General features: G+C 51.8%; 1 protein-coding gene across 2 annotated transcripts in view; it reads right to left on the reverse strand.

Moving 5' to 3' along the window:
• TFRC (transferrin receptor) overlaps window positions 1-15,507 on the reverse strand; it is an 83,468-nt gene extending 67,961 nt beyond the window's left edge. The window contains exons 1-2 of one of the 2 annotated variants that reach the window (XM_075340442.1): window positions 15,405-15,507; window positions 10,293-10,349 (exon numbers count right to left, since the gene is read on the reverse strand). In XM_075340442.1, the coding sequence (XP_075196557.1) occupies window positions 10,293-10,331 (39 nt within the window). In that variant the 5' untranslated portion in view covers window positions 10,332-10,349; window positions 15,405-15,507. Of the gene's footprint in view, window positions 1-10,292; window positions 10,350-15,320; window positions 15,354-15,404 lie in introns of those variants that run through there. The other variant, XM_075340443.1, reaches the window with a different exon arrangement.
• Window positions 15,508-18,858: the final 3,351 nt, after the last annotated feature.

Raw genomic sequence — 18,858 nt, forward strand, 5'->3', positions numbered from 1 at the left:
CCACACAAAGCACTACATTAAAAGTGCAAGGCCCCTCCCCCTCTGGCTATACCCCCCCCGTGGTATCACGGGTTCTCCAGTTTTAGTGCCAAAGCAAGAAGGAGGAAGCCAATAACTGGTTTAAACAAATTAACTCCGAATAACATCGGAGAACTGAAAAACCGTTCAACATGAACAACATGTGTACCCGCAAACAACAAAAAAACATCCCGAAGGACAACAGGGCGGGTGCTGGGTCTCCCAATAAGAGCTAGAAGAAAAGGAATTTACGGTAAGTAACAAAATTCCCTTCTTCAGCGCTCTATTGGGAGACCCAGACGATTGGGACGTCCAAAAGCTGTCCCTGGGTGGGTAAAGAAATACCTCATGTTAGAGCTGCAAAACAGCCCTCCCCTACGGGGGTGTCACTGCCGCCTGCAGGACTCTTCTACCTAAGCTGGCATCCGCCGAAGCATAGGTATGCACCTGATAATGCTTGGTGAAAGTGTGCAGACTGGACCAGGTAGCTGCCTGGCACACCTGTTGAGCCGAAGCCTGGTGACGTAATGCCCAGGACGCACCCACGGCTCTGGTTGAGTGGGCTTTTAGCCCTGAAGGAACCGGAAGCCCCGCAGAACGGTAGGCCTCTAGAATTGGTTCTTTGATCCATCGAGCCAGGGTGGCTTTAGAAGCCTGCAACCCCTTGCGCGGACCAGCGACAAGGACAAAAAGTGCATCGGCACGGCGCATGGGCGCCGTGCGGGAAATGTAGATTCTGAGTGCTCTCACCAGATCTAGCAAACGTAAGTCCTTTTCATACCGGTGAGCCGGATGAGGACAAAAAGAAGGCAAGGATATATCCTGATTAAGATGAAAAGAGGATACGACCTTAGGGAGAAACTCCGGAATAGGGCGCAGCACTACCTTGTCCTGGTGGAACACCAGGAAGGGAGCCTTGGATGACAGAGCTGCCAGCTCAGACACTCGCCGAAGCGATGTGATCGCAACAAGAAACGCCACTTTCTGTGACAGCCGAGAAAAGGAAACTTCCTTCAGAGGCTCGAAGGGCGGCTTCTGAAGAGCAACTAGTACCCTGTTCAGATCCCATGGATCTAACGGCCGCTTGTACGGGGGCACAATATGACAGACCCCCTGCAGGAACGTGCGCACCTTAGAAAGACGTGCTAGACGCTTCTGAAAAAACACGGATAGTGCCGAAACTTGCCCTTTAAGGGAGCTGAGCGACAAGCCCTTTTCTAACCCCGATTGCAGGAAGGAAAGAAACTTGGGCAATGCAAATGGCCAGGGAGACACTCCCTGAGCAGAGCACCAGGATAAGAAAATCTTCCACGTTCTGTGGTAGATCTTAGCCGAATTCGACTTTCTAGCTTGTCTCATTGTGGCAACGACTCCTTGAGATAATCCTGCAGATGCTAGGATCCAGGACTCAATGGCCACACAGTCAGGTTCAGGGCCGCAGAATTCTGATGGAAAAACGGCCCTTGGGACAGTAAGTCTGGTCGGTCTGGCAGTGACCACGGTCGACCGATCGTGAGATGCCACAGATCCGGATACCACGACCTCCTCGGCCAGTCTGGAGCGACGAGTATGATGCGGCTGCACTCGGATCTGATCTTGCGTAGCACTCTGGGCAGGAGCGCCAGAGGCGGAAACACGTATGGGAGCTGAAACTGCGACCAATCTTGAACCAAGGCGTCTGCCGCCAGAGCTCTTTGATCGCGCGACCTCGCCATGAATGCCGGGACCTTGTTGTTGTGCCGGGATGCCATTAGGTCGACGTCCGGCACTCCCCAGCGGCGACAGATTTCCTGAAACACGTCCGGGTGAAGGGACCATTCCCCTGCGTCCATGCCCTGGCGACTGAGGAAGTCTGCTTCCCAGTTTTCTACGCCTGGGATGTGAACCGCGGATATGGTGGATGCTCTGTCCTCCACCCACATTAGAATGCGCCTGACTTCTTGGAAGGCTTGCCGACTGCGCGTCCCTCCTTGGTGGTTGATGTATGCCACCGCTGTGGAGTTGTCCGATTGGATTCGGATCTGCTTTCCTTCCAGCCACTGTTGGAAGGCCAGTAGAGCAAGATATACTGCTCTGATCTCCAGAACATTGATCTGAAGGGTGGACTCCTGCGGAGTCCACGTCCCCTGAGCCCTGTGGTGGAGAAATACTGCTCCCCACCCTGACAGACTCGCATCTGTCGTGACTACTGCCCAGGATGGGGGCAGGAAGGATCTTCCTTGAGACAATGAGGTGGGAAGGAGCCACCATTGTAGGGAGTCCTTGGCCGTCTGGGAAAGCGAGACTTTCCTGTCCAGGGACGTTGACTTCCCGTCCCATTGGCGGAGAATGTCCCATTGAAGTGGGCGCAGATGAAACTGCGCAAAGGGAACTGCTTCCATGGCTGCCACCATCTTCCCTAGGAAATGCATGAGGCGCCGCAAGGGATGCAACTGGCCCTGCAGAAGAGATTGCACCCCTGTCTGTAGTGACCGCTGCTTGTTCAGCGGAAGCTTCACTATCGCTGCTAGAGTATGAAACTCCATGCCAAGATACGTTAGTGATTGAGTCGGTGATAGGATCGACTTTGGAAAGTTGATGATCCATCCGAAAGACTGTAGGGTCTCCAGCGTAGCATTCAGGCTGTGCTGACATGCCTCTTGAGAGGGCGCTTTGACCAATAAATAGTCTAGGTAAGGGATCACCGAGTGTCCCTGAGAGTGCAAGACTGCTACCACCGCCGCCATGACCTTGGTGAAGACCCGTGGGGCTGTCGCCAGACCAAATGGCAGAGCTACGAACTGAAAATGGTCGTCTCCTATCACAAAACGTAGAAAACGTTGATGTTCTGTAGCAATTGGCACGTGGAGATAAGCATCTTTGATGTCTATTGAGGCAAGGAAGTCTCCTCTGGACATTGAGGCAATGACAGAACGCAGGGTTTCCATCCGGAACTTCCTGGCGTGCACATGTTTGTTGAGCCGTTTTAGGTCCAGAACAGGACGGAACGAGCCGTCCTTTTTTGGAACCACAAACAGATTGGAGTAAAACCCTAGCCCTTGTTCCTGAGGAGGGACTGGGATCACCACTCCTTCCGCTCTTAGGGAGTCCACCGCCTGCAGCAGAGCATCTGCTCGGTCTGGATGTGGGGAGGTTCTGAAGAACCGAGCTGGAGGACGAGAATTGAACTCTATTCTGTACCCGCGAGACAAAATGTCCGTCACCCACCGGTCTTTGACCTGTGACATCCAAAGCTGCTGAGGTTTGGTTGTTCTGGGTTGTGGTAAAGAGGAGTCTTTACCCTTGGACTGCTTAATGATATCAGCCAATGGCTCGCCAAACAGTCTATCTCTAGATAAAGGCAAACTGGTTAAACATTTTTTGGAACCAGCATCTGCTTTCCAGTCCTTTAACCACAAGGCTCTGCGCAAAACTACCGAATTGGCGGACGCCATTGAGGTGCGACTGGTAGATTCTAGGACCGCATTGATAGCGTAAGACGCAAACGCCGACATCTGCGTGGTAAGGTGCGCCACTTGCGGCACTGCTGGATGTATGATAGCATCCACTTTTGCTAAGCCAGCTGAAATAGCCTGGAGTGCCCATACGGCTGCGAATGCCGGAGCAAACGACGCGCCGATAGCTTCATAGACAGATTTTAACCAAAGGTCCATCTGTCTGTCATTGGCATCTTTAAGTGAAGCGCCATCCTCCACTGCAACTATGGACCTAGCTGCGAGTTTGGAAATCGGGGGGTCTACCTTTGGACACTGTGTCCAGCGCTTGACCACCTCAGGGGGGAAAGGGAAACGCGTATCTTTAGATCGTTTAGAGAAACGCCTTTCTGGGTGAGCGTCGTGCTTCTGGATTGATTCTCTGAAGTCAGCGTGATCCAACAAAGCACTCAATTTACGCTTGGGATAAAGGAAACGAAACTTCTCCTGCTCCGCAGCCGCCTCTTCTGCTGAAGGGGCTGGGGGAGAAATATCCAACAGCCTAATGATGGCTGAGATAAGGTCGTTTACCATGGCATCCCCATCAGGGGTATCCAGGTTGAGAGGGGTTCCAGGAATGGATTCCTGATCACTCTCATCAGACACATCACAGAGAGACTGATTGCGCTGAGACCCTGAGCAGTGTGATGACGTCGAGGGTCTTTCCCAGCGAGCTAGTTTAGGGTGGCTGGGGCTATCATCTGAGTCATAATCCTCGGCCTGTGAAGCCGGGGACCCCCCTGTGGGCTGGATTAATTCCAAGTAAGGGGGACCTGAGGACAGAGGCCTCGCCGTGCCCAAAGACTGAGCCCCATGCATAGATTGCAAGGTTTCAAGGATTTTTGCCATAGACACAGACATATTATCCGCAAAAACTGCAAAGTCTGTCCCTGTCACCGGGGCAGAACTTACAAGCGTCTCAGCCTGGGTCACTACCTCTCCTGACTCCGGCTGGCGAAGCAGCACCGGGTCGGAGCATTGCACACAATGGGGGTCATCGGAGCCTGCTGGTAGATTAGCCCCACATGCAGCACACGCAGTGTACACAGCCCTAGCCTTGGCAGCCTTGCGTTTTGAGGATGGCATGTTGTTGCTTCCACAGAGGGATCTGGGAGATGCAGCCAGAAGCGACCTCACAGTGCAAGAAATACAATATCTCTATATCCTACACAGTACACCGATACACCGTGAGGCACTAGAGGGACCAGCACAGAAAAATCGCTTACCGCCCGCTTAAAAAGCGGGTGTGTGGTCGCCAGATAGCCCCTAGTCCAGGTCTCCCAGAGCCTTGCGTCCTTCCTCCAGCCAGACATGCATGTAATGGCTGCCGGCGTCCTGAGAGAGAAGGGGGGCGGGCCCTGGGCGTTCCTGGCTAAGAGCGGGAAGCCTGCTTCCCTCTGTGCCTAGTGTGAGGGCTGGAGCATGTAAATCAGGCTCCAGCCCTCGTCGCTGCTAGCGAACAGCGTCTCTCCCCTACCCTGAATGACAGGGTGGGGGCGGGAACGAATCGGAGCTGCCGGCGTCCTAGGCCCAAAAAGCCGGGGACTCAATTTATAACCGCCGCCGTAAAAGCGCGGACGGCGGATCCCCGGCGCACCACAAGTCACAGCAGCGCCGCCCGGTCCAGAGGGGGTCGGCGCTGCGTTCCCATACACAAAAAATCCCCCAGTAATCTGTAGGGACACTAACTCCAACGTTGCGGTCCCCGGCGCACTACAACACCCAGCCAGCCCGGAGTGTGTCTGTGCCTGCCGGGGACACAGAGTACCTGTATGATGCAGGGCCTGTCCCTGATCGTACTCCTGCTCCGTCTCCATCAGGTTCTAATGGGTCTGTGGATGGAGCCCGGCGTCAGAGCTGAGAGGCCGGCAGGATCCCACTTCCACAGAGCCCTACAAGGGGATGTGGAAGGAAAACAGCATGTCAGGCTCCAGCCCTGTACCAGCAATAGGTACCTCAACCTTACAACACCATCCAGGGGTGAGAAGGGAGCATGCTGGGGACACTATATGTGTCCTCTTTTCTTCCATCCGAAATAGTCAGCAGCTACTGCTGACTAAAATCTGTGGAGCTATGCATGGAATGTCTGACCTCCTTCGCACACAAAGCTAAAACTGGAGAACCCGTGATACCACGGGGGGGGTATAGCCAGAGGGGGAGGGGCCTTGCACTTTTAATGTAGTGCTTTGTGTGGCCTCCAGAGGGCAGTAGCTATACCCCAATCGTCTGGGTCTCCCAATAGAGCGCTGAAGAAAATTGCGTATTATTTATTAGTGTCACTAGGGGCATCCAATTCAGCCTGTATAATATTGTCCAATTATAAGCAGGCAGCAACACAAGTGGTTGTCCACTACTTTCACAATCCCTTAATCCTCACGGTGGCTCAGTGGTTAGCACTGCAGTCTTGCAGCGCTGGGGTCCTGGGTTCAAATCCCACCAAGGACACCATCTGCAAGGAGTTTGTATGTTCTCCCCGTGTTTGCGTGGGTTTCCTCCGGGTACTCCGGTTTCCTCCCACACTCCAAAGACATACAGATAGGGACTCTAGATTGTGAGCCCCAATGGGGACAGTGTTGCCAATGTATGTAAAGCGCTGTGGAATTAATAGCGCTATATAAATGAATAAAATTATTATTATTATTATTATTATTATTATTATTATTATTATTATTATTATTATTATTATTATTATTATTATTATTATTATTATTATTATTATTAATTATTATTATGTTTAGCCCGAACAAAAAAAAAAAAAAAAAAAAAAAAAAAAAAAAAAAAAAAAAACTCAAAACAAAACCGCTTGGAAGCCAACTCCCCTCCAGTGACAACGAAGCTCCAGCGGTGTGTGATGTTACAACGTCACATGGGCCCTAACACCGCTGGCTTCTCTCTTAGCTCCTTTAGACACGAGTAATCTACAGGCGAGCGGCGCAGAGCTCGTGTGACATCACAACCACATGTGAGCCCCAGGGCACAAGTACTAGCACTGCTGGAGCCGCACTGGTATGGGATAAAGTTTAAGCTTTTTATTTTAATGGGGCCCAAACATGGGGAATGAACAGGGGTTGTCCAAGTAGGGGAGAACCCCTTGGAAATAAAGGATATGTGCCACAATAGCTTAGAGCAGATTCGTGTGCGAAATATAATGATACAGCTCTGATATCCAGCATCGTTAGAAAGCACAGATCACATAAGGTTCCTGGGGAGGAGGGAGCAGCACAGCTATGCTTAGCGGTGTCACGTTATGGACCCTTCTAGCTGCTCGCCTCCTTTCCTATCACAGTTAGGTCTGCTGTACTGCCCTTCCTACACACTACATGTGCAGAGATGTGCGAGCTCTCTGCATTAAGAGCACAGCAGCTGTCATTACACCTCATATAGTAGTACTCCAGAACAAAAGATGTAATGGCAGCCCTGATATCACTGCCGAAGGAGTACACGTTGCTTAAGCACAGCAGAGGTTTGTGTGATTAATGATCTGTAATGTGACAACTAAACTCAGCTGCACTGCCCATCCTCCACACAGTCATGCAGGAGGTTAGACCAGGTGATCAGAGCTGTATCACATCTTACACACTGAGAAACCCGCATTAAGCTGTGGTGGGGGCTTGTTCTTTCCAGAGATCCCTGATATTACTTACGAAGTAAGTTAGGTGCCAAATATTAGCAAAGTATGTTACAGAGAAAAAAAAACAAAAAAAAACACAACATGTTTTATTCCACTCTTCAGCCATTATTGCAGCCTGTGTCCAGTTCAACATATAAAATTTGGTGAAAGGTCCTCTTTAAAAGTAAAAGGTGGCAAGAAAGGTAGTTCTGTATATATTCAGTTACAAGTGTGAGTGTAAGGCTATGTGCACATATAGCGTTCTGCCCTGGAGAAATTTCTGCAGCGATTTAAACAGCACACGTGCGCTTCAAATCGCTGCAGAAAGTCCGTAATGAAAAAAAAAAAAAAAGCCGATTCCATGCGCTCTGAGTGCAGCCCCTCCCATAGACCGAGCACGGGACCTGCAGGCAGAGCACACGAAAGAAGTGACATGTCACTTCTTAGAACGCGCGCTTCGGGCAGCAGCTGAAGCGCTGCGCTCTAATACGCCACGTGCGCACGTCTCCTGCATAATTTTCATAGATTGTGCTGGGGACGCAGGACGCATGCAGTTATGCTGCGGTGCAGATCACAGCGTAACTGCATGCAAATACGCAACGTGCGTACATAGCCTTAGAAAGCAAAATTTGGGGTGGGGAGGACCTCAGCGCTGCAAGACTGCAGTGCTAACCACTGAGCCACCGTGCCGCCCTTTTATAGGTAATCTGCTAAGCGGTGTTTGCCATATAATGTGACAGCTGTACAAGTTGGGCACAGAGACCTAATCCAGTGATGTGTCCCTCAGTTTACTGGCTGCAGCAGTTATGACAGAATCAGATTTCTCTGCAACAGATCTAGCCTAGCTTGGTTGTTGAACTGTGTAAAACTCCGCCCACACAACAGCTTTCTGTTGTCCACAGCATGTTATATAATGATAATCTCCTACAGATAAAACACTGATTGAATTGAAACAGTAACACTCAGCCTAGTAAGTGACATCACTGGAATCAGGGTCTCTTCTCTTAACATTATGGTGCTGATTACATACAAAAGCCTGCTGAGAGATTCCCTTTAAAACTGCTAAATAATCATGAGAAAGGGGAAGGTGGAGGGGAAGCAAACTATTTCAATACATTTTGTAATTGTCTTCCAGCAAACTTGTGCTATAATTGATAAAACCATTCACCACGAGACCACTAGAAATACAGTAAACCTGCTGCCATGTAATCCTCCATGTTAATGTGCTCTGTATAACCCTAACTCCACCACTGATTGGCTGCCTTCTGTGCACACCGTGCATAGGCAGAAAGCAGTTAATCAGCAGATCATCAATTATCATAACCGCAGCAAGCAGCTGAGTGATTCATAGCTGGAATCAGGGTCTCTATCCCTACATAATGCTGCTCTCAGATGTGGTAGCAAAGATCCTGTGACAAATTCCACTTAAATGTACCATCATGATCAGTTTGTCCTATAAACTAAGCAATCTTACAATGTTGGAGGCCTCTTCTGTGCTCAAGCATAGATTGGCTTGCAAAATTGTACAGTTGACCACCGGACTTCCTTAAAAGTGCTGTGTTTTTTTTTCACCCCATGTGAAGCATGCAAATTAACTCCTAGTATACAGCACCCTTAAGAGGCACCATTCCCCAACACCTCATCTGTGCCACTACCCACTGCATAGTCCTCCCGATTTACAGGTTACACAGTAATTTTAGCATTCTCAGCTCAGCTAGCCACAAACTGCAGTAGTGATGAGCGAGCACTACCATGCTCGGGTGCTTGGTACTCTTAACGAGCAGTTGGATTCGACTCGAGTACCCAAGTATAGTGGAATTCAATTGAACCCAAGCATTTTTATGGTTGCTCTTGCAGAGAGAAAAAAAAAAAAAAAAATTATATATAAATATACCGTATTTTTCGGACCATAAGACGCACTTTTTTCCCCCCCAAATGTTTGGGGGAAAGTGGGGGGGTGCGTCTTATGGTCTGCATGTGGCTGCGGGGAATGAGGGTGCTGCTGTACAGCGGGTCATCGGGGACACGAGCAGGCTGTAGCAGCCTGCCGTGACCACGTGGACCCGCTCATTTAATATGCACGCCCGTCCCCCGCCCATCATCCCTCAGCGCTGAAGCGGGCACTGACAGGTGGGCGGGATGATGGGCGGGGGATAAACAGCCGGCCCGCATGATCACCCCTGCCAACTACGGCCTGGATTGATCATGTGCGGCTGTATTCACTGCTCCCCGTGCATCATCATCAGCGCGGGGTGCAGTGAATCAGTGTACAGTACTCACCGTTCCCCTGCAGCATCGCTCGTTCTCCCGTCTGTCAGCGGCAGCGCCGCTGAGTGGAGCCATCCCCGTTACCTTGCTGTATCGCGATCATCTCCTGTGCCGTCGGCTGGGTGGAGACTAGCGGCGCGCACAGCGATGACATCATCGCTGTGCGCACGTGTCCACACGCAGCCGGCACAGACACAGGAGATGATCGCGATGCAGCAGGGTAACGGGGACGGCTCCTCTCAGCGGCGCTGCTGCTGACACAGACCGGAGGACGAGCGATGTTGCAGGGAGTGAGGTGAGCTGAGGTGAGTATGAACGTTTATTTTTTTTTATGTGCCACAGGATGCGGCCATACACCAGGATGGGGTCATCCGAGCAGGATGGGGCCATATGGCAGGATGGGGCCATATGGCAGGATGAGGGACATATACTGTATATACAAGGCAGGAGGATCATTACCAGGATGCGGCACCTTAGTAGAGAATTTGGGGACATTACCCCCATAACAGTGTAGGCAGCAGATCCTCGACACACTTGATCAATTGGGATTTTGAACACACACACACACACACACTTTCCATTATAGTCTAGAACTCGAGTCACGTCCATCCATGTTACAAGTACCAGGCACCCGAGCAGGGTAGTTCTCGCTCATCACTAGTGGCAACATATCTGTGTAAAAGTTACCCAATACCACGGATTGCCATCTACGATTGCTACCTACTGTGCCCTCACCCATCCTTTCTAGGCTGAGCCCTTGCAGGCAGGGTCTCTCCTCCTGTACCAGTCTGTGCCTTGTATTGTCCATGATTATTGTACTTGTCCATTGTGTACACCCCTTTTCACAGGTAAAGCAGCATGGAATTCATGGTGCTATAATAAATAATTACAGAAATACACTCCCGGGGTGAATCGATACTTACAATATTAGTAATTGTGGTCCGCGCTCGATCCATTTTCATCAAAACTTGATCAAACCCCTGCAATGAAATTAATAAAAAGATTAGCGCAAGTTCCCGGGTTATCAAGTCTTCAGGTGAACAAGTACCAGACCCTGAAAGGATTTACATCTATAGTCTACAGATCCCAACAGAAAATGGTTTGAAGGGGGGTGTTTTGGCAACTTTAGATCGCTAAAGGGGTGTTCTAAATAAGATCAAAGGCCGGATTACTCAATCTACTGTGGGTCATTTGTGTTTTACAGCAGAGTCCTGCGCACACGCAAAAAGCAAGAACAGCTCAGTTACAGACAGCACGAAGAAAGCGGAAAAACTGGTTGGCACTAAAGCTACGTGGGCAAAAGCCTTTATGATTATGTAAATAATGGCAGGTCTCCTCGCAGCAATAGTAACTTGATACAGTGCCACAAAATGGGGTGCGACCCACAGCAATAGCCAATCATCTTGGCCAGTGGCAATACATGCCCAAAGGCAAACTTTGATCTCCAATATCAAGTATCAGGATCTTGGTTTACGCTGACCATCTGCACAGTTTGCTTTATTTCCCTCCTTTGCCCTTATAGAGAATTATAAGCCCACAGCAGCAACAACCAGATCATCTCCTATTGTGGTGATCCAGAGTGAACAGTATCGAATCTGTCATCCAAGCTTTGAGCAGTGGGATCCAGATACTGCAGGGGTAATACAGATCTGAAAACGTGGCCAAGTTATAATACAGTCATGAGGGGCCACATATCCTAGATCAAGAAGGATACCACATCACAAATGTTAAGAACTGGAGAGGTTACCGTATCGTGATGCCGCATTAGGCCAAGTTCACATTTCCGTTTTGCATCAGTCACATGCGTCGCTTGACGCATGTGACTGATGCGCTGTTCAACGCTGTACAACGGATGACAAAGAACAGAATTCTTTGTCGGATTCCGTTGTGTGCGGGGGGCGGAGTTCGGGGGGGGGGGGGGCCGTGGCACTGAGGACGTCAGTGCCGCAGGGACTGCAGGACAGGTGAGTGTGTGTGAGTGTGTGAGTGTGTGAGTGTGTGTGAGTGTATACACATGCTGAATGCGGGAGGGGGCGGAGCCAAGCGCTGAGGATGTCAGTGTCAGTGCTGCGGTCTGCATGGCTGGGGACAGGTGTGTGTGTACATACTTGTGCGGAGTGCGGGAGGGGGCGGGGCCAGACGAGGGTGTCAGTGGCAGTGCTTGTCTGCATGGCTGGGGACAGGTTGTGTGTGTGTGTGTGTGTGTGTGTGTGTGTGTGTGTGTGTGTGTGTGTGTGTACACACATACATGTGCGGAGTGCGGGAGGGGGCGGGGCCGAGCGGGGAAGTGTCGGCCTCCCTGCACACGTAACCAGACTAAATATCAGGTAACAGCAAAGCGCCCGATGTTTACCTTGGTTACCCGATATTTACCTTGGTTACGGGCCTACACCGCTTAGCGCTGGCTCCTTGCACCGTAACCAGGGTAAATATCGGGTAACCAACCAAAGCTGGTTACGTGTGCAGGGAGCCAGAGAGCATGCGCAGCGAAATCTGACGGATTGCGCTGCTCAAAAAACGTTACATGCTGCGTTCCTCCTGCCCGGCGGTCAGTCGTTCCACGACTGATCAGTCGGGCGGAGGGTGCAACGCAGCATCATCAGTCACAATCCGCTGCTCATACAAGTCTATGGGAGCAACGGAATCCGCTAAACTGATTCCGTTGTTTACAAGAGCAGCGGATTGTGACTGATACATTTTAGCGGAAACGTGAACTTAGCCTTAGCCACAATGAGGCTGGGGCTACACAGGCTGAGCCGCCAAAGCCAGCTCTCTGCAGCAGTTACATCGCTAAGGCCAGAATCACACTTGTGAGAGACTCTCGCTAGTCTCGCATCACCCGGCATGGCTGCACACTCCCCAGACAGGAGCGGGATGGCAGCATGTATTTCTATGCAGCTGAGAAGCTCCTGTCCGGAGAGCATCAGGCCGTGCCGGGTGATGCGATGTGAGACACGCGCGAGTCTCTCACAAGTGTGACTCCAGCCTTATGTGACAAGTCGGCAACAAGCGTGTAGTGACTTTCTAAATTGCTACACTGTTACAGCACTGCAGCCAAACATCGACTGCAGCCTTCATCCCTAGTGTGGCAGTCCTCTATCAAGATGTATTAAAGGCCCTGTAGTCAGTCATTGAAACTTCACAAGTTTTTCGGATTATAAAACACATTTTTCCTCCACAAAAGTTAGGAGGAAAATGAGGGGCGTGTCTTATAATCAGACTGCACCTCACCAGGGTGGGGGACTGGTGAGAGGTCGGAGGAGGCAGGGGCATCGTAAAAATGTCAGCAGTGTGGGATACAAATGGTGCCTGGAGGCGGAGCGTGTGCAGATGGAGCTGTCTGCTCAAGATATCCCAGCAGCAGATTAAATGGAGCCTGTCAGGTCCTGTATGCACCCAGCACCACGAGCAGTTCTGGGTGCATATTGCTAATCCCACCTAACTGTCCCTGTATACACTACTATAGATAAAGAGATCTTTAGAAAAAGTATTTCTATAGATCTTATATCGTATGCTAATGAGCGAGGGGACTAGTCCACCCTCTTAGCATGTTCGTACGCCCACAGGGGTGTACTAACATGCTAGTCAATACAGCCTCACCAGCGGTGCAGCGCGTACCTGTGTTCACTGTGACTGCCTGACACTTCCAGTCATGTACTGTAGACCTTTCTGAAGATGGGACTCATACACCCCGCTTCACACTGCACATGACCAGAAGTCCCCGTCATTCAGAAGCAGTCACAGCGACCGCTGGTGACGCCGCATTGAATAGCATTAGTACACCCCTATGGGTGTAATACGACGCTAAGAGGGTGGCTAGTCGGGGTGAAATAACGCCCTAGGAACTGGTCCCCGTGCTCATTAGCATGTGATAAAAGATGTTTAGAAGTACTTTTTCTAAAGATCCCTTTATCTCGGTTAGTGTATACAGGGACAGTTAGGCAGGAATTAGCAATATGCACCAGAACAGCTTGTGGTGCTGGGAACATATTGCACCTGACAGGTTGCCTTTAAGGAAAATGGCGACCGGAGGTGAAGCGTGCGCAGATGAGATCTTGGCTTGTCATTGAGCAGATGGCGCATGCACAGATTGTGCTGACTCGCACCATTTCTTTGAAGCCCGAACCGTTGACATTTTCTGGATGTTGCCAACCTCACAGAATCCCCCCCCGCTGCCTCCTGTGACCCGCCTCCACCCCCCAATGTAAGAGACCATTAGATTATAAGTCGGACTTCATTTTTTTTCCTCTAAACTTGAGATGTGTCTTATTAAACGAAAAATACGGTGATTCTTGCAAAGATATGCAGTTCAGGAGCCGCTAGAGGGTCTAAAGTGCTATGGATAAGATTCAATGTTTTCTTCTTGCATTGATGTACTTTTTTTATAGTATATGATTGCATTGGGCTTATGATAACTGATAATCCGTTTTCTAGCCTACTGACGTTTATATACATTACAGCTAATAAAGTAAACTATCACAGTTTACTATATTATATTAAAGATTTTTCCTTTTTTAAAAGGTGCAGGCAAAATTCATAACATCTGACATTTCTGATCAATTTCTCCTAGACTCTGAAGTTTTACTGCACCGATCTTCACTGATCCAGATATTGAAGCCCCCTCAGTTTGTTCTTTTGGTGAAGAGGAGCGAGAGGGGGACTCGCCGCAGGAAAACGCACAAATTTACCCCTAAGGACCTGTGCGCACTAGACGTTTTTGCTGCTTTTTTACGCTGAAAACGTTGTGACATTGCCTCCCCAGCAGTGTATATGGGTGTTCAGAAGTGCTGTCCGCACACAGCATTTTTTTGTAGCTGTGTTTGTGGGGACCACAAAAAACACAGCATGTCAATTATTTCTGCGCTTTTCACTCACTGAATTCAACATAAAAAAAAAAAAAAAAAAAAGCAGCAAAAACACCAAAATGGAGTAAAAACTAATGCGTTTTTTGTCGCAGTTTTTTTGCACGATTTTTGTGACACACAAAAAAACAGCGTGGGAAAAAAAACCGCCTAGTGCGCACATAGCCTAACAGATGCAGATCTTACTAGTGAGAAATACATGTGCGGAGTTTCTTCATGACTGACTACATAAGCCGGGACTGTTCATACCAAATTCCAAGGATCACATGAAGGTCACATTGTTCCCTGAATGGCACAGTACACAGCAGTGCCGGCCGCTCCATAGAGGATAAGCCGATTAAAGAAAAAAAATGGTGTTAGATCCTCAGGAAAAGCCATATAACCTGTGGAAGTCACACAGGACAAAGGTTCTATAGGTGATAATATACACTGCCATTGATAAGGACAGTGTAATGGGGTGACATTGGCACATGGCAGAGGGTTCTGTAGGTGGTTATACATACACGGTCACTGAGGGTGCTAGTCTATACCTACACTTCTATTAGGTGGTAATATACACACATTGTCACTGAGGGTGTGGGCAGTATAAGGGGTGACACTGGCACAGGACAAGCAATAGGCGTCACATTTAAGACTACACTAGTATTTTGCAGCTCACACACCTTTCAGTGTAAATTCATGTGTAATACAGTGTAAATGTAAAGTCACAGTGGAATGTATGGAGTCTGTAGCCCCGGGGAGCACAGCAGCTAGTAGGATCAGCACAGGCCTCAGGTCACAGCCATGTGCACAAGGAGCGGCCATTCATTCTCAGCACCGTGTAACCTTGAGAGGGTGCACACAGATGGCAGCACTCCACTACATATATAGGGCAGGGCACGTGGTACAAGGCTGCTGCTGCCAGTCTTACCCCAGCCCTGGAGATGGCAGCACAAGGAGCACAGCCTGCAGAGGCCTCACCACACAAGGGCTCGTGCACCCGGCATATGCCGGCAGACTGCAGCGCCTGTCATTAGCGCCACACATGTGCACAGGGTCCACACCGGCCGGACCCTCAGAATGAATGAAACCCAGCACGCAACGAGTTACCAGCCAGGCCCCTCCTCCCGCAGCAGCGACCGGGCTCGTCCACAGCATGTACTGGGCGGCCATGTGCCAGAGCCCCGCACTTACCTCCTATTCTGCCGGAGCTCAGAGCAGCGTGTGCCGCACTCCTTATACGCCCCTGATCACGTACACGCGGCCCGCCTCCGAGACTCCGCCCTCCTCAGACCAGCAGGCAGAGTGCAGATAGACCGGAGGGAGACGTCGCAGCGCCACTCCTACAGTTAGGGGTCACGTAAAGGCCTAATAAGCCCGCGGGCACATATAGGAACCCCGCGCCCGGAGCTGCGCACCCCCGGCGGTCTGTGTAGAAAGCTTGGGCTGCGCCCCCCTTCGCTCTGTGTACGAGCCCCCCCCCCCCCCCCTGTCGGTCTTTCTCTTGATTCATATGTTCATGGCAGTAATGCAGGTTCCATTTTTCACATTTCATTCTTACATATAGCTATTGAATTTTTCATGTCAGTATTCACACAGCAGTTTCTGCTATTCCATGTATTCCCCTTACATAGTCACTTGTGTGCATACCTTATCTCCCCATAGTGATGTTTTTTAGGTTTTTGCACCCAGTTCAGACTTAGAATGGAGTTCCAAACGTTATTTCTTATTTGTATACGAGGCCCGAACTGTGCCCCCCGTCAGTCTGTACGATGCCCCGAGCTGCGCCCCCCGTTCGGTCTGTGTACGAGGCCAGAGTTGCGCCCCCCCTCTCGTTCGGTTTCTATACGAGGCCCGAGCTGCTCCCCCCGTTCGGTTTGTGTACGAGGCCCGAGCTGCTCTCCCCGTCATTCTGTACGAGGCCCAAGCTGCGCCTCTCCGTTTGGTCTGTGTATGAGACCCGAGCTGCCCCCCCCCCCCGTTCGGTCTGTGTATGAGACCCGAGCTGCCCCCCCCCCCCCGTTCGGTCTGTGTATGAGACCCGAGCTGCCCCCCCCCCCCCGTTCGGTCTGTGTACGAGACCCGAGCTGCGTCCCCCCGTTCGGTCTGTGTACGAGGCCCAAGCTGCACCGCCATGTGCTACTGACTACAAATGGAGACCACATCATCTGCTGAGTGTTCAACCACCAGAATAAATGCACAATATGTCACTGGCGAACTCCGAAGAGGACCCCTGTACAATAACCAGCGCTGGTCCCTCTGCAGTCCAATATCTCAGTGTGGCGCCCCTGACCTGGTCAGGCACCACTGAGTACTGCACCCATGCTGGGGACAGTACAATACAGGTAATCCAGAAGGCTGACCGAGGTGTGACTACACAGGCGCATAGTGATCAGGTCTCACACATGTACCTTTGAGAGGACCCCTGGGGATCCCAGGAGGGGGCAAAGCCTTCACCTCCACTTGAGGAGTGGAGGGGGCGAAGCCTCCATCTCCACTCAAGGGGTGTGGTAGAGAGCCTGGTTGCTAGGTGGCGTAGGCAAGAACAGGAGAGGAGGAGCAGTGAGCCGGTTTAGTGTGCAGTCCAGGGAGAGCAGACGTGAGGAGCAGACCCCTGGGGCTGTGACAGTCTAACCGCGTCCGCGCAGTGACTACCGACGGGGGAGAACGGTCACCTAGTAGTGCTACCCGAAATCCATCTTCAGCTAAAGAGAGAGCAACGGAGTGGGAAGTAAGGAGACTGCTAGGGAGTTACCAGGCCCAAACGGGTAGCAGGTCCCAGTGCAGGGATAGATCCACCTTTCCTTGCCAAACCTGCTTGAGGGGGCACTTCATACCCCCAAGACCACACTACAGAGTCCGCAGCCACGTCGCCACAGTTAGGGCCCATAGTTCACAGGAGGCAAGCTGCCGGAGTGTCCTGGTCCAGGCTACAAGCAAACGGGCCAAAACGAAGGGGAGAGAGGCACCAGCAACTTCCCTGGGTGACCCCCATAGGGACTAAAAGTCGGGGTTACCCCAAAACGTAAAGGGCTAAGGAAGGCGAGTCGGTAGCCACCCTCACAAGTCAGCCTGAAGGACGCCTGGTTCCAGCCTGGTTCATCCCAGCTACGCCCGGGTTACTCACCCTGCCATCAACAGTGAGTAAAACCCCTGAAAGACATTCTGCTTGTGTTGAGTTATTCTGCGCCTTGTGGTTCCACACATCTACACGGGGCCCTGGGGCTTGCCTCACTCTCAGGAGGCTATTACAACTGACTGCACCCACCATCAGCCCCAGGCATCCCTTAATCTGCAGTGGCGGTCTCCACTGACCGCAATTCTGAGAGTGGCGTCACGACAATCCTAAATAGAAGATCTCCTACCTGTGACAAGATCCAGCTGCGTGGAGTCCCTGAAGGTAATGCACCGACACAGCACTTGTGGGGCTTCACATCTGGCGCTGTGAACAGGATAAGGACTAGACCTGTTCAGACAGGTGACCGTGTGCCTGGGCGGTCCGCTTGAAAAATTGGAAGCACCGCCATATTGCCACCATGAAAAGCGCGCTGAAAAACAACAGCAGCCCGCGCTGGGAGAAGTTACCGCCCACGAAGAGGTGTGGCTACCCAGAGATCCCCTGCAGAGTCCTGACCTCGCAAGTGAAGAGAGCGGAGGCGTTCAGAGACGTCGGGACAGAAAGGGAGCCAGAAGCCTGCTGCTGGAAGAGGCAGAGCAGAAACTGAAGAGCCTGCTACTGGAGGCAGCGACGAGTCCGCTGCTGGGAAATCGTGCAGAAGAAGGCGCAGAGGAAATGGCGTCTGAACGCAGAGACCCAGAGCCAGGCTCCGCTGCCTGGTGGTATCGGGAACTTGCCCAGTTCTGCGACCGACTGGAGACCCGGGTCGTAGAGCAGATCAGAGAGGAACGCATGGAGCTTCTGGAGATGGCTGCAGCGGTTCAGGCCTACGAGGGGAGAGCCACGCGACGAGTGCCAGACCGAGCGGCAACGACTCAGACCCCGATGGTGCCACCGATGGGTGAGTCCAGTGTTGCCCCTGCCAGCGCGAGTGCCCCGACCCCTGCTGCCACGCCCGCGGTCCCTGAAGAGGCGCCCGGCGCGGCGACGCTGGACCAGGCCGCAGCAGCGATGCCCTGCCCGGCCCGCCAAGACCCCACCGCAGCAGAGACGCTCGTCCGCGCCGCAAGTGAGGTGCTGAACCAGGCCGCAGCCACGCCAGGTGCGGCCCGCCAAGCTCCGATCGCTGCAGCGACGCCCAGCCCAGCCTGCACAGATCCCATCGCAGCTGCGACGCCAATTCAGGCCGCCGCAGCGATGCCCTGCCCGGCCCGCCAAGAACCGGCCACAGTAGCGATGCCCGCTAAGACTCCAGCTGCGACCCTGAGTGAGACTGCGACAGCAACGCTGATCCAGGCCGCCGCCATGCAGGGCGCGGCCCGCCAAGACCAGGCCGCCGCCATGCAGGGCGCGGCCCGCCAAGACCAGGCCGCCGCCATGTCAGGCGCGGCCCGCCAAGACAAGAATGTACCTCTGTTTACCCCGGCCCGCAAGGCCAGAGCAGACACCGCTCCCCAGTCTAAGGAAGTCCCTGCTAGGAAGTACCTGATAGGAGAGGACCCCGCATACTGGAAGCTGAAGGCTGACTTA

Source organism: Anomaloglossus baeobatrachus, chromosome 3, assembly GCF_048569485.1.
Source record: "Anomaloglossus baeobatrachus isolate aAnoBae1 chromosome 3, aAnoBae1.hap1, whole genome shotgun sequence".
Classification (NCBI taxonomy): domain Eukaryota; kingdom Metazoa; phylum Chordata; class Amphibia; order Anura; family Aromobatidae; genus Anomaloglossus; species Anomaloglossus baeobatrachus.